Below are 16,926 nucleotides of genomic sequence, written 5' to 3'. Positions count from 1 at the left end.
GTTGCTGTCAGAGCCACTTGGCACCCACAGTGCGCCACTTGCTGTCAGAGACATTTGGGGCAGCGACAGCAACTCATAGGTACTCCCTGAACCCATCATTGAGCACCTGTGCATTGCTGTCGCTGAACCAATGGCTTCGATGGTGAGTGGAAAGGGCTGCTTACATGGCGGGTTGTGATGACTGCTGTACTTACGATGTGATGCCGCTGCCCCCCTCCTCTGGCTGCGCTACTTGTGTAAATAACTAGTTCATAATAAAATAGGCAGTCTTTTTTTCCTGTGTAATGATTTAATAGTTTAGTGAAAATTCCCTCAGGACAGAATCACACCTTTACCCAAAGAGGCATTCCCACCATAAGATTCAATGAGGACCACATATTTATATTCACATATCTTCCTTAAAAACAACAACAACAAAAAAAAACTACTGCTCAAATTACATGAGATGGGCAAGGAAAGCCCTTGTAGATCTTGAGCTGGGCCCCTTAGCTACTGTTTTAAAAGGCTAAAAGAGCCATGATTTTAGCATCCAAATGCTATGAGAGCCAGAATTCCTGCCATAGTGACTGTATCCCTTCACACACACACTTCAGTATTCAAAGCTTAAAGCAAATTGCTTGTTAATCACGGGAATGAATCTCATTAACTTGATAGGGATTTGGATCAGGCTGCCAATGCCTGAGCACCAAAGAGCTTCTAGTGGAATATGTCCTCATCACATTTTTTCTGTTGATTTCCTGACCCCATCTCTCAATACCACCTCCTCCCCACCGCCTTATGCTACAGGCTAGAGTCAACTCTCTGAAACCAGCTGTTAAAAAAAAAGGCTGTTAACTTGAAGAGTAAAGATCTTGCATAAAGGCAGCTGCAGTTTTGCCAGTCTAAAATACTTTAGAAAATCCACCACCTTTTTTTGTGTGTGAAGCCCTGTCCTCATTTCAGCCAGAAAATACACAGGGCTGCAATAATTTATTGTGCACGTAGATCTATCCAGCTGGACAAAATACCCAAAGATAAATAATATAATTAACGGTGATTTGAATGGAAGTTACCATCCTTAAAAAGTAAATACGCCTCATGTTAGCACAGACAGTTCTTAATAGGGGCTGTAATCCAGCAAAGCACTTATGTGCCCAATGTAAAGTCTGGTGTTACTGATCAACTGGAGGTCCAGAGTGGAGAACAGAGTGGAGGCCAGCCAAGCTTTCATCTGGAGCCTCTTTGTGGCAGGTGTCCAGTGGTGGGAATAGAATGTTAAAGTAGGGCTATGGAATGTACTCGGCGCCAAATGTCACTATGGAAACATATTAGGAACTGAAGGGCAACAGCTATTTTCCATGTATTATTGACTTAAGCAAGGGCTGTGAACATGGAAGTGTTGACAAATATGACCAGCTCCATCACATTAAATACATTTCTGCTCAGCGCATGCAATCAACAGCACCGTCCACCTAAAGGGCTCAAAAATCAGAAGCCCAGCAAAACTAACACTTCAAAGTTGGTTTTAAAAAATTTGATATTTTTTGAGATCTAACATGTTTGGCATTTTTTTTTTTAAATTTCTCTTCCAGTGTCCAAACCTTCATGCTACCCACTGCTTCCATATTTTTGAATTTTACCATAGAGTGCAGTGACTGTGCTACTGGGGACTTTGACAATCTCCTTGAGAATGGTGGGTTCAAGTCTGACTTGCTGTCATGGTGGATAGCAGCCACCAATGTCTGCAGGTTAGAAGAGGCTCATATTGACTGAGCTGAGGAAGTCAAAGGAACTGAGTACTATTGCATCACACACTTGTATATGCTTGTAGGGCTTATTTTGTGACTTACCTACATCAATATAATGAAGCAAGAACCAGATTAACTTATGGCACAATCCTATCCTTATAGTATGCCAGTATACCATGAGGTCTGTCATCACATCAGGCCCTCTACCAGTATGTGTATTGCTGCTGCCACTGGAAAAAATCATGCACAGCCAGCAGTGTGGTATAGATCAGCCACCAGTGGGTTTCTGTTAGTGAAGGGGCCAGGATCAGGGCAGATCAGCAACAGGGAGGGACAGGATGGATTGCAGTGGCACTGGTGTCCACTTATATCCATCACTGCCTGGACATATCCCTGGCGGGCTTCTCAGAGCTGTGCCAGCTACAGAGCAGGCGCAGATCTGAGGAATCCCAGCAGGCACCATGCAGCAATCAGGAAGGTAAATAAAGTTGTTTTTTTTTCCTTACCTCTCCCAGCCAGCCTGGTCCCCAGCTGGTACACAGGATGCAGTGGGTGTACTGGCCCAGGATAAGATTGGGCCATTAATCAGCAATTGCCAGGGCTAGAAACATTTCATTTACATATGGAAAAGTTTGCTTTTAACAATATCCCTTTATCAATAGCTCCAATATTCAGGCCTAGCCTAAATATATCAATATTTATTCTTAGTGGCTAATAATAATGTGTGCCATGATCCATTTCACCAACTGTGCTTCTAAGCATCTGAAACGTGCCGGCCGATGACTGCTATTATGAGTCCTTTTTATAAGACTTTTCCTGCAAAGAAGGTTAAGGCACCATGGTTTGTTTTAATCTTTTATAAAACCAGCCATGTTTTTTGGTTAGCCATGGTGCCCTAATTAGCCATGGTGCCCTAATCTTCTTTGTTGGAAAAGTACTCAGAACAATATATCCTGTCACTTACCAAATCAACCTTTTTAACTAAGCAATGGTTTCAATATACCAAGGCATGGGATTTGGGTTTCCCTCAGGCCAGGGGGAAGGAGAAATTGGGTTAACAGTAGAGCTTGTGAGGAAGCCCTGAGCAATATGAGACTCCCTTCCATATATGAGCTATCCACTTTTGCCTACCTTTTTGTCTCATGCTACAGCCAGAATACACTGAGATTCTCCCGATGTGCTATGCTACAGGTACGTAGCAGTGAGAATATTAACTTCTATGATGGCTCTACAGATGGTGCATCTTTTCTTCAACCTACTATTTTACCATCATTTGTTTTATTTTTCTTCTCTTATTTCCCTCTTTTTGGGCCCTTGGGCATGTTCTCTTCATGGCCCTACATTTCAGTTGGAAACCACATTCCTAAAACCTTGTGATTAGTTGCAATTCCAGAGTCCTGAAAGGGGAATGACTCCATGCTTCCATAACACTCTCTTATGGAATGTGCAAATTAACCCCTCTCTGAACAGCTGGGTACTAAATCATATGACCCCCCCCTCCCCACCATCCCGACATAAGAAGATGGCCATCCCTGATGTAAAAGAATAGAAAAGTAACCACTGTTTTAAAATTCTCATTTAAAATACATGATGTTTTTATTTTCATTGTTCGACAAGACAAAATGAAGGGGTATAAGTTATCAAAAGTGAATGCTGGCATCCATACGTCATTGTAACTTGCATACATAGAATGTATATGAGGAAGTCAAACATTTCAGTGACAGACTATGAAGAGACACACGTACATATACAGAAATATAAACAAACTATACATACATACATGGGTGAATAAATATACATATTTATGGGCATACAGTATACAGACAAGATACTATACAGGTGCGGTAAGTGCAATAAATTGTATAAAGTTATACAAATGTTGGAGGGAACTGGATGAAATTATGGTCACCATGGCAACAAGGCCCGAGTGATGGAAGAAAGTGAAGTTGATATTAAAACAAAAAAACAGAACTTGTTCACAGTGGCCTGTGTGACTGGTCTTTCTCTCTCACATACCCAGTTTAAAAAGAAAAAAAAATCACACACACACACATTAAATTCCACATATTTTAAAAAGTTCAAGAGAACCGATTTCATGAAGAATCGAAATACGTGTGTGAGGAAACATTCTATTTATGGCATATTAGAAATAGGCTCTTTGTTTTCTTTGACAAGGGAGCGGTGACTAACTATACACAATCCCAGGCTTTTCATGAACTTTCGCTTCACGCCACTTTAAATCATTGTCATTTTTTTCCTTTATGAATAATATCCTAAAAAATTTGTTGCCCTGAGTCAAACATAAACATACACCAACAGAGAAAAGAATTAGATTTTGTTTTTCTTTCAACAAAGGCACAAGGATTTTTCAACAGTCGGTGCAGAAGAGTCACAGGAAAGGAATCCTGTGGATCACATTTATTATCTCAAACTGATGAAAACAATGGTTTGCACTCAAAATCTTGACATGGCTGTGCAAGTTAAGTAAACCGAAACAAAAAACAACAACAACACCCATAGGTTTTAAAGCAACCCATTGGGTTTTAAAAACCCATTGGTTTTTATGTTACACGGAAAACTAAAACAATTGCCAACTGAGGGATACACGTAGTTCACCCATGTCACTTTCTAAACATCTGCTATTAACCTACGTCGATTCCAAGTTCTGTTTATGACACTGTGATAAGTTCTGTTTAAGTCCCTGTAAGTACAGTGTAAGTTTTGAATAGTTTGTGAGGAGCAGTGAAAAATTGGATGAAGCACTTCCTGTTATGGTTTCGATTCTTGGACTAGACATAAAAATGTGGTCCTGTTTGTCCTATATACGGTCGTTAACCGTGCATGAATTTCACAAGCCCCTAACTGCATTCGACCAATGAAACAATAAGAATACAAGCCTAGTCTCAATAACCCCATTATTCCTCTTAGCCTCTGCACACTGGCTCAGAATTTGTCTTCTGGGGAGAAATACTTATTGCATGTATTTATATCTGCATAAATGTGTATAGCAAACTAGTAGAAAAAAGAACTGCCTGATCCTAAACACATTGGATCACATGGAAGGTACTTCTAAATAAATAAGCTCAGGTTCAGAGTTTTAGGATGTGAAACTTAAAGTATCTGCACGTACCATGCATTCAAACCAGCCTAAATTACTATGGTAAAGTAGAAAACTGGAAAACTTGCAGACTACACAAGAAACAAAAATGTCCAAACTACGAAAATCATGTTAAGTAGATCTTTCTACTGCACACTGAAATGTTCTTACCTTTTTTTTTTTTTTTTAACCCTCCAAGAGTCATTTCAACAGGATTTCATGGAAGCCCAATTAACAGTAGACTATCATGGCTGTTGAATCCATCAGTAGATAAAGAACTGGCCTGTCTATGAGACTGACAGAGGCAGTAGTTCAGGTGGTGGTTTTGGGGACTGCCTGCTGCTTGCCTCACTGCCCTCCTCCTGCTCCCAGGCTTCATAAAACAAGAGGGGAAAAGAGCAGGAGAGGAGTGGGTTGGACTAGAACATCAGAGACAATCTAGTCCACCACACTTCTTCTGCTCTGTTCCCCTTTTAGAGCCTAGAGAGGAGTAAGAGAACAGGTAGCCACCACTGGCTAGTGCACTGCTGGGTATGGGCAGGTTGACCAGATACAATGGAGGACAGAGTGCCTACACCCTTAACCGCTACATAGAAGAGGGAATTTTGGCAGGTGCAGCTTTTTAAATCCTTCCATGTTGAGCTGCACCTGCCAAAATTCCCTCTTCTATACCATGGTTAAATGTAGAGGCACTCTGTCCTTCATTGCATCTGGTCACCCTGGTTATGGGTTCAGCAGCTCTGTGCAAGGGCAGCAGCATTTGTCAGGTCTTGCGCCAGCCATGTCAAGATGGTTGAGGGATATGACATTGCTAGTGACTCAGCATCAGTTCATAGCAAGCCTTTTCAACACTCATTGAATGGGAGGGGGTGATGTGATTGCTCTCATCTTCCCTGTTCCTGAGCCACTTAGTGTGGGCATCTGCCCTGGAGGAGAATGGAACCCTGTTGTTCTTCCTTTGAGCCCTACCACCCTGGCTAAAACTTGGCATTGCCACAAAGCAACTTCAGCTTCACTATGCCACCCCCTTGAGAAGGGGTCAGCTTGAACCCCTCAGCTTATTTCAAGCCAGACAGCCTTCAGATAGACTTCACAATCTGAACCTAATGGGGTCACCTGCCTGCATTCTTCAGACACACAGCCTCTTGAGACTGCAGGAATGCAGCCTCTTGAGACTAGTTCTAGTTCCCCACTGATTCTTGCTTTCCTCAGGGTGCATACTGGCTCCTGAATCCTAAACCCTGCCCTGCACTATTCCTGCCAATATGGTCACCTTGCTAGTCCCACTGTCCATGAAAGTCTGGGGTGGGCAGAAGAACTCCCCAGTCTTGACCAATCAGTTGAAGAGCAAAAAATCTCTACCTGGCTTGAAGGCTACCAGTTACTCTCAGACTGCCCTGTCGGATAGGTGGCTCAGGTCTGAAATACAACCCAGCATCAAAATACTGTGACAAGGTGTGGTGTGTCTGTGTTTTCGTAAGCTCCACCCACAGCTGACTCAGGTGCCGATTCTGAGAAGGGTGATGGAACTGACCCTTCTGCCTCACGAAAGGGGCAGGACAGTTGTTCCCTGCCCAATAAGCATGGAGGGACCTCATTTCCTTTGTAAAACTGATGGTAGTGGCCAATGTTGGAGGTAAAGACTAAAGGTCTGGCCCAATCCAGAAATTCACATGTTGTTGTTTTCAGCAGACAGTATAATTGCTGCACAGTTAATCTGTTGCAATAGGTCCTAAGTTGAGAAAAGTGATTAAAACAATATGTCTTGAGTTGAAAAAAACTGATACAGCAAGTGAAGTCACTGAATGCTGCTTCTGCAACACAATATATGACCCACTAGCTCAAGTTTCTCCAACAGCTCTGTTGATCTCCTAGCTTTTTGTCCAGGCTCTGACTGCTGCAGTCTACTTATCTGCCATAGTGTGACTTAGCCCTAACTTGTCTTCATGAAGTTGGTTTTCTTTTTTCTGAGAGCTGGGTCTGATCCTGGGCTTCTGGTTTCCTAGTTGCTGTCTCCTCCATCTTGCAACCTTTCTTCAGTCCTCACCACATACTATCCCTAAGCATCTTTCAGACCAACTGCATTCCAGCTTTGCTTCTTTCCAAGTATGTCTCAAGATATAAACCTGACCATCACTGCCTTATAAAAAAACCTTCTCTGAGTTATTTTAATATTTCAGCTTAGAAAATGATCTAGCGTAGCCTACTAGCTTAAGGCATGCCTTCATTCCCATGCAACTTTCATTCCAATTTGGGCATTTCTTCCCAAACATGACCTTAGACATGCTGGGGAAAAAACAAGCAAAAAACTTACCCATAAAGAGTTCCATATAAATTGGATCATGTGCATGCATGTATAGGTCAGGTCTCTTTATCCGTGGATTCATGACCCCCATAGTTTTAACTAACCAAGGGTTCCAAACCCACGGTGGAGGTCGGACCTGAGCTCCTGCACATCATCAGAGACGCATGCAACCTCTGAGGGCCTCAGAACCCACCCCCTGGAGATGTTTAATGACCATTTCTGGTTTTTGCCAAAACCTTCAGGACCTTCAGGAGGCTTTCTGAGGCTCGTAGAGGCTGCATGCAGTCTCTGTGGGCCTCAGAAAGGCTTCAGATGTGGCCAGAATGAGTTGGATTTCATTATCCGGGAACAGATTCCCTGTGGATACCAATACACAAGTATATATTAGCACCCAAAGGGGTGCATAACCTAGAGGTATGCAGGTGTATAAATTTTGAACATGCAAGTCCATGTGACACAACTTATTCATGACACAGAGTGTATGAAACCTTTCATAGTTATTTTTTAAACTTGGCCAAATTCAGATTAAAACCAGTCCCCACTGTATAAGGATAAAAGAAAATGAGAATACATGGTTTTCATGCTCTTTGGCAATGTATCTTGTATGAGATATAGATTTTTTTTTCCTGCTGCATTATGAGACCAGCTGAACTGCAAAGGGGCAAATATTGGGGTACCAGCATGCAATGTGTTGCTTGCATGAGTGGAATTTCACTATTTGCCCCAATATGAGTTAGGGAAATCCTGGATGCTATTGTCATGGAAGAATCAGGTGATTCTACTTCAGAATGTGAACGGAGGGGAATGATGGGAAAGGAAGGATGAAATTGTGTTGATGGCCTTTGCGAGCAATTTGCTTAATTTTGGATAAATTATTTGTGATTGGATCAAGACCACTGCAATGTGACAGCTACCTAAAGGCAGTCAGATACTTGCCACTGTGTTCTTTCAGACTATTGACAGTCAACATAAAAATGCTAGACTGTCTCGCAACAGGCTTCTTTTACTACATTAGGTAAAAGCAGCTCTTGAAGCTAAATGGATCAATCTCCCCCTCTGGTGGTAAAACAAAAAATGACAAAGAAAATTCATGCCTCAATTATTCCAAACACCTGCAGTAAATAGCAGAAGACATAGACTTATGTCAAGCCAGCATGAGAAAAACGAAATTAGAATGATTTTAATTCTAATTGAACCTATGATAAGGGTTGGAGAAAAGTTTGTGGGGGGTTTCAGTGAAAGATGGGGCAGATTCTCAGTTTCAGGGATGTAGCTCAATGTGTTCCATGGATTCAGAATTTTGTAGTTTTCTAAGCAGTGCTGCCCATGGGGTCCAGTCATGGCTTTAGATTGTCAGAGTCACAGACCTCACATGTCTGAAAGCAGTGGTCACCACTTCCTGTATCATCTCTATGTCTTAGCATATGGTATCAGCATATCATCTATTTCACCCCCACATGTAGCACCAAATCATAGCTCCAGGTTTTTTCCTTCACCTATGCAGCCCTACCACCATTCTTACCTGATGCCCACCAGCTATCCTCTTCCTACAGGATATTTCTGCAATTCCTGACTGCTATAATGACCACCTCAAGAAGCACTATTTCCAGTAGCACCAATGAGTTCAACTTGCTTCACTACCCCCTGTGTCTCTGGACTGGTAAGCCAGTTCAGACATTTCACACTAACCTAAAGTAGCAAAGGAAGACTGAGGAACTTTTAGAAGTGGGATAGGCCCTGGAAGTGGAGATAAATTAGCAATTGGGAAGCTGAGGAGTGCAACTGCTTGAAGCGTTGGTTCTTTGGAGATAGGAAACACTAAAAAGATATGCACTGATTTGAGTTGGAAAGAGGCAGGCTGCCAGATGACTGGAGGTGTGACTTTTTCTTCCCACAAATGTGGTGGTGGCAGACAGCAACTGTTACCCTGCACATGCCCAATCTCATCTGATCTTGGAAGCTAAGCAGGGTCAGGCCTGGTTAGTACTAGGATGGGAGACCGCCTGGGAATACCGGGTGCTGTAGGCGTATACCATAGTCTTTCGAGACTGAAGGTTGCCAACCAGTTCTGATCAGGAACATGGCACATGAGGGAGGAGACCAACCCTTTCCTGTTGTAGAGTGTTACCACCAAATATCGCCTCTCAAAAATGCTATATTCATTTCAGTGGCATAATATCTCTTGGGGATTTTTGGTGGGGAAAGGCTAAACTTTCCATCTGTGTGTGCTGTGGTCTCCAAAAGACTGACCTCCCCACTGCTTTGGTGTTGGAGCACTGCTTTGGTGCTTTGGAGGCTCTTCCAGTAAAGTATGCCTAACACAAAGCTGCCCACATGTAGTTTGGCCCTGAGGAGAAGGGTTCAAGTAATGGGTCCTCCATATAGTAGCATTCTCAGTTGGGGCACAGCCCTAAGTTTAGCACGCACTTCAGTGTGCTGTGTAAGCGGGCCTTCTCCCTCACCTTTGGAACCATTCCAGGCAGCAAGTGCAAAGTGGAGGAGAGACCTTGGCTTTGCTCTCGCCACCCAAAATGGCTCCAAAGGCTGGGGAAGAGGCCACTTACATGGAACAGTGAGCAGCTTCCATAGCAGCATTTGATTTGAACTATCCTATATCCTTCCTCAACTTTCTCTTTCATGATGCTTCTAAGATAGGGTTGTCAACCCTTCAGGATTCAGCTGACGTCTTCAGGGATCAGCATCAATCTCCAAATGATGACTAAAAGCAGTCTTGGAGATGTTAACAGGGCCTCTAGGAATTTCCAGCATGACACCTTGCTGAGAAAAATAAACATCCCCTCCCCCCCCCAAAACTATCCAAAATAATTTCTGAGTCAGAAATTCTGTTCTAAGATTCCAATATTTCATTCTCTGCTTGTATTTGATCAGTTTGAGCTACTCTGCTATTCATGGATGAGACTGGCAGTCTTCCTGAGCAATTCTGATTGTACTTGCCACTTTTTTATATATAAAATTTAAATGGCAATGAGAAAATAATAGCAGGAATATGGGATATCCTTTCTTTTCCCCCCTTTTTTCCCAAATGAAACAAAATGTGCCCTTGAAGATGTGTCTTCTGCCTCCATCTAGTGGCTGTTGGGCTGTATAGTCCTGCTGGAAATGAATGCGCAGGTTCATTTCCAAAATATGTTCTGAAATAAATTGATCAACATCCCCCCACCCATTTTCATTGGAAAAATTTCATATTAGTGTGAATAAACTACAGTTTGTATCATCAGCAGAAAAACATTGTATTGGACTTGCAGCACTGATTATAATTCTGCAGCCATGAACCTATATTGCAAAAACTCTTAGCTATCCAGTAATCTCCAGAAGAAATGCTGACTCAAAGAACAAAATTGTGTAGGGCCTCACTTTATTCCTGCTCCCAGAATGCCACACCAGACATAGATCTGGCCTTCACATGCAACACAGTGCCACACCAGACATGGCCTTCACATGCAACAGAATGACTTGGTAAGAACCTGAGGTGATTGTAGTATTTCAGATTACAGCTGGAGGCCCTGAGTTTAAATGTTCTTCAATGCAAATACAACTCACTGCATTTAAAAATTATGAAACAGTGGTTCATTACCTGTTGGGTTTTTATTTTCAGAGAGTTTCCCCACATATAGAAGGATTCAAAGGTATGATTCCCTCCTGCATTCCTAGAAGGGGTACAATCCACTCTTCCCCCTTAGACTCTGTTTTCTTGTTCAGACCAAAGGACCAAACCTTTGAGGAATCCAGAACTAAAGAAGAAGCCTTCTTCTAACCAACTGTTCTAAGCCCTCTTCATGTGTTTCCTCTCCATGAAGGGGGGCAAAGTGAGCACATCAGCAAGCCCTACCCCTGTTGCCGACATTTTGCCTGTGGAGCATATTTGCCTGTGCAGAACCACACTGTCCATGGAGGAGTGGGAGGGGGGAACCTATAGAGCATTGCAGGAGGGGGGCTTGCTGGTGTACTTCTGTAGAGTGGCATCTCACTTAGAGTTTTGGTTACTGTCACTGTTCTATTCCTGACAGAAGTTCCTTTAATAGCTGCCTAGAAGGCTTCACTCTAGCAAGAGCAAGTTCCATCATTGGTGCATCTCTGTGATGGCAAAAGCAAATTTCTGTCAGACAGCAGCTTTAAATTTAGAATCCATGCTAAACATTCAACTTTTATCACCCATCTGCAAGCATCTGTCTGTGGAGTGTCATGGCCCTGCAGAGCCCTGGTGCATCATGGAGCCTCAGGAAGGGGAGAAGGAGATGACTCTGATTGACTTGGCAATGACATGATTGTCATGTGTCAGAGTAATCAAGGTGAAGTATGAGACCTCAGCAGGCTTCATTAGCTGGTTGTGGAGACCTGGGAAGACTGGGGGATTTAAGGGGAGAGAGATGAGCAGGGAAAGATGAAGGACAGATCTGGAGGGGATGGAAAGAGTCGCAGAACGCAGTTGGAGGCAGTGAAAGGAGTGAGGAACTAAGGGAGAGTGAGTTGGTGGCTGAGAAGAAGCTGGGAAGAACAGGTTAGGGAAGAACAGAAGGGGGCAATAATTAGAGGGAAAAGGGAAACTATAGAGTGTAAAGACAAGAACAAGTCCATGAAGACAAGAGGCAAGGACAGAAGACGCCTGAGTGAGGACTCAGGAATGAGGGCAAGAGAAATGGAGGCACTCCTCCTGGGGTACAGCTAGAGTGTCAATAGAGGCTATAGAACCTTTGCACCCACTGGGCCACTGATTGGCCATCAGGCCTTTGACCTCTGGGCCCTTAAGCCCAGATGACAGCCAGGTCCAGAGAGCTGGGCACAGACAAGTTTAACTGTATCCCCAGACAGATGAGTTCTGTATAGAGGGACTTGGGTGAAGAAACTACAAACCCAACAAGCACTCTGAAGGCTGGACAAGAGGGGCCAAGGAAATGGTTACCCCCCCCACACACAAAGACTGTAACATAACCATACTAAAAGACATGCACACAGCCATTTTTGCTCACATGCATCCTTCTTGCTCCACCACAATTGGATGAAAGTCCCGCTATATCTACCCCAGCCTCTTTTATGGTCAAATTGGCTCCCTGGGGCCAAGTTTGAGGGCAGGTGCATTTCACTACCCAAGTGAAAAAGATCTTATAATATTTCCAAAATGGCAAGCTTTGGAACTCTCTTGATGTTTTCAATTTTACTGTGAAGGAGATGTGAGGGCTCCCTGTGATGTGTTAGGACAGTATGCCATAAAGGAAAAGTAGCACTGAGGCCAACAGACTTTTGTAGCATACTCTGGTGAAGAGTGTTGTGTTACTCCATAATGGAATACTGTATTGTCATCCTGTCTGTATTTCTACTATAATTTGAAACGTTCCCTCTCTTTACAAAGGAAATGGATATCTGAACTGAGGAGGCATATTCATCCTCAAGGAACATCATCTCTCTCTCTCTCTCTCTCTCTCTCTCTCTCTCTCTCTCTCACTCACTCACTCACTCACTCATGATATGTAAAATAAAGGACAGTGTTCAAAACAAACAAAAAAATCATCTATCACCTAAGGAAAGGGTAGGGCTGCCATCCTATGCCCTCCTTCCTGCGAATAAACCCCACTGTATTTTGTGGAACTTACTTCTGTGTAAACATGTGAAATATTGCACTGTATGTGTATGGAGGTAAAGCATGTGATCCTTCTCCAACTTGCCTACTATAAATGCTGAAATAAAAGCCTCTTGTATTTTTACTGAATGGTTTCTCCTTAAAGTGTGTTTTCCATCCAGCAACTACTGTACCTTTTGAGTTTTTCCCCAATGATGAATCAGTGCCTGCCCAAGAGTTATAACCACCAAATCCTTAGTCGTGGATAACAGAAGGGCAGAGGGAGATTTACAGGGTAGAATTTAGGAGAAAGCTAAAGCTCTAGTCAACGTACGTGTATAACACAACCCATAGGGATTATGCCAGTTTGCAGTTATCCATGTGCACGTATGCAGTACCCTGTATACAGTGTTCAACATGTTTATTGTATGACATCCATGCAGAACACTGTATTGTGACAAATGTTCACAGGCACATCCTTAGACGGGGTGACACACAGCATTAGGCTTCCAGGATTTGCCTTGCAAAAGGCAACAGCTACAATGGAACAACAATGATTTTGTGTTATTCAGTCCTGTCCAGAGGTTCTCCAATGCACGTAGAGGAATACATGGAGAGTCCCAGGGATCGCACTGCATCTGCTCTGCTGATGATTCAAGGGATTAACCCCACATCTGCCCACACCTAGGAAAAGCATTCAGTGTTTGTCTGCAGCCACAAATGCTGAATCCATAGGGGCAGGGCTGAGTGAATTATTGAAAGAGTGGGGCTAGAGCAACAGGATTCCCAGGGTCATCCATGTATTCATCTACATAGGTTGGAGAACATCTGAAGAGGGCATTTGGGTTCCTTTTGTCCAGTCTAGCTTTTTGCCTAATCCAGAGCACAGACCATTTTTTCCTCCGATGTCCTTCAACATTATCAGTCTTCAGAAACACATTTATTAACGTGTAATAAAATAGGAAAAAAACAACAATATTGCCTTCAAACTTTGAGGAAAAATATTAATAACACTTGAGTGAAATCCCTGTTCCACTGATTCCTCCATCCTAAACATGCTACATGTTTTGAATCACTGTGCAAGTCATTTTGTATTTTAAGTCTTGCACTTATGTAAAACATCACTGGATATGATTTCAACATTCACTTAATAAAGCTAAACATTAATTTAATCTTACCTTTCTCCAAGTTATGTATATAGAAGAATTATTTTTCTGTCTTTTTCTTTGAAATCTATGTAGACCTATGTTTATTTTTTGTGTTAAGTAGCCATATTTCAACAGTGTGGTGTTTTTAAAGGTGCTATCTATCTATCTATCTATCTATCTATCTATCTATCTATCTATCTATCTATCTATCTATCTATCTATCTATCATGTCCCAATCTCGAGTACGAATAAGGCTGGGTCTACACATGAAGCAGAATAAGAAGGTAAAATGTGGGGAACACCACTTTTGACTTTTTCCCATGTGAAAAGAAAAGTTCCCTGCAAATAGAAAACTAGCATAACAGGGAGAAAGGTTCCAACCTGCTTCTTTGCCTGCTTTTCTAGTTTTCTCTTTGCAAGGGACTTTTAACACCCCTAGCATTTAAAAATATGATTCCCCATCTGCAGTTAAAAGTAGTTCCATCCATTCTATCATCTCATTCCACTGTATGTGGAGTCCAAGTTTAAGGAACAGAACTCAGGGCTATAAACAGGCTATAACTTGAGGCATGGTTTGAGGAGGAGGATATTGTCTCCTGTGGGCAATGGTGTCTCCAAATCATTATTTAATTTCATATACATGAAAGTCTGCCATCCATTCCTATGTGGAAAAGTAAAGTGCTGCACTTGGGGACAATATGGTGAGGGGGACCAAACTTGCCCATCACACTGACATTGATTGGCTGAGTTTCCCATAACAGGAATGAAGTGCAGAGGAGTCCATAAGATATAGGCTTGTCCTTCATAATATACCCTGCTCATCATAATGACTTCGCTAGTTTGTAATAAACATAACTTCAGGAGATTATTTAATAGTCCCATTACCATAACATATACACTAGCGATGAAGAAAAATGAACTGCAATATGGAAGCAAACCATTTTGCTGTATCACTAAAACGTTAGGATGGAATTGATTCATATATTATAATACAAACATGCACCAAGCTTAAAAAATATATGCAAAACTGGCACATATAGCACAATACAAGAGGTCAGAGTTCAAATGGTATGTACAAAGTCATTGAGAAATATAATGAAAATGCTTTAGACAGGATGTTTAAAAGAAATCTACATTATAAACAACACAGATTAAATTTATCAAATGTTGATAAATTTTTTTTAAGTCAGTAGAAAATACAAGGAAAGAGACCAAATAAAAAAATAAAAGAAAAGCATTCAGCTAGTACATAGAGTACAAAGTCAGCACATTTATCTTACAGAACAAAGACAAGACAAATAGGGGTTTAAGAATTAATGGCAAAGAAAGGCCTGCCATGGTGCTGGAGGGTTGAATTTCTTTGCTGATGGGGGGGGGGGGAGGAGAGTGAAAAAGAGAGAGAGAGAGAGACATATATATGTACAGGCATACAAACAGAAATCAAATCACAACACAGAAGAACCGTTTACAGTAACAGATGACAGACACACACAGAGGTGAGAAAATTTGGCATGTTGCATCACAGGAAGTCATTCGCGATTGGCTAACGATGGTACCTGGCTTGGTTGCAGATCGCTGGTTTGCCTGAGAGGAGTGACAGAGGGAGGAGGCACACCTGATGTGGACGCAGACCGCCCTAATCTGCAGCTTGCTTTCGATTCTGGAAAGGAAGAGAACAGCACATGTATCACTGAGTAGGGTTCTGGTGCCTCTTCCTAATGAATCTCAATTTGGACAGCGGTAGAAACATATATTGGTGAAGGAAATCTGCGTTTATTAGGTTAAAGCCCCCAGCGTTTTCCTCTCCTGATCGTAACAGGATCCGCTAAATCAGTGGTTCCCAAACTTTTCAGCATTAGAACCCACTTTTTAAAATAGCACTGTATTGGAACCCACTGTGATTTATGAGACTTAAAAAAAAGTGATCTAGAAAGAAATATTTTTACATATTTACTTAAAATTAACATTTTATTTATTCATTTGCCAAAAATCCAGTCCATTTTTCTTAATGAGGCAGCCCTAATGAATAGCCTAAAGGCTTGAAGGGGTTAATTATATGACCCAGCCTTCACCTTCCCCCACTACCTGTCTTTGACAGAGTTGGAAAAACACACACCAGGAAAAAAAGAAGCTCAAACATTTATCTCCCTATATTTACACTAGTCTGCACACTGCAGAAGCTCAGCTGTTTGCAGGGCAATTAGCAGCTATCTTGAAAACTGCAGGAGCTCAGCTCTTTGCAGAGCAGTGAGCAGCTATCTGATTTTTGAATAGCATCAGGGTTTAAGGCAATTAGTTATCTGATCTAGTCATCGCCTATGTTTTCATTGGAGGTTGTGTGGAACCCACCAGAAATCGGGTCACGATCTACCAAGCGAGTCCCAGCCCAGTCTGAGAAATACTAAATGCTTTCCAACATCCTCATTCTGTCATGTTCTGCCTTCAAGAACCCCTTGTTTCTCTGTCCCCAGTGTCTACGGGATTGTCACCTGTCAGCACAGTGCAACCAAAAATGGAAGCTTGAATTCTATCTACCCAGTTTTTCCTAAGGTTTTCTCACAATTCTAAAGCTTCCTTACCAAGTACTGAGACGAAATACGTTTCACAAGCATTTTGAGGCTTTGGGTGAATTTTGAAGTAGAATGATATGAAAGCCTATAGCCTAATCCAGCACTTGAAAATCTGATACTATACAGGGTGCAATCCTTACCCCTTATGTCAGTGCTTTTCAGCACTGACATAAGGGCAATGCAGCTCTGAGGTAAGGGAACCTCATTTCCTTACTTTGAGGAGGCCTCCATGAGTGACACCCAACTGCAGGATAAAGCATATGGCCCATTGGCACCACTATGCCAGTGCTGGAAAGCACTGACATAAGGGGTTAGGATTGCACCCTCAATTGCTTAGAAATACATGGACCATTGGTCCTGATTCATTGACTCCTGCTTCTTGTCATATGTGGAAAATAATTCCAGTAATTAGGCTTTTAAGTTGGGGTGTGGAAGAACTTTGTGAGAAATGTCACTCATCTTATTGAAACTTGTTTGGCTTCCCTTGACATTTCTTAGCTGTTT

The 16,926-nt window shown here is 42.2% G+C and overlaps 1 protein-coding gene and 1 pseudogene across 1 annotated transcript in view; one reads left to right on the top strand and one right to left on the bottom strand.

The window, feature by feature from the left end:
- Window positions 1–16,926, bottom strand: part of NYAP2 (neuronal tyrosine-phosphorylated phosphoinositide-3-kinase adaptor 2) — a 189,495-nt gene that overhangs the window by 9,007 nt on the left and 163,562 nt on the right. The window contains exon 6 of the mRNA XM_066622358.1: window positions 15,409–15,512. Within this exon, the coding sequence (XP_066478455.1) occupies window positions 15,409–15,512 (104 nt within the window). The remainder of the gene's footprint in view (window positions 1–15,408; window positions 15,513–16,926) is intronic.
- LOC136646295 (5S ribosomal RNA) lies at window positions 9,038–9,157 on the top strand (annotated as a pseudogene).

Source organism: Tiliqua scincoides, chromosome 3 (genome assembly GCF_035046505.1).
Source record: "Tiliqua scincoides isolate rTilSci1 chromosome 3, rTilSci1.hap2, whole genome shotgun sequence".
Taxonomy (NCBI): Eukaryota; Metazoa; Chordata; class Lepidosauria; order Squamata; family Scincidae; genus Tiliqua; species Tiliqua scincoides.
This window is presented reverse-complemented; position numbering and strand designations above follow the sequence as displayed.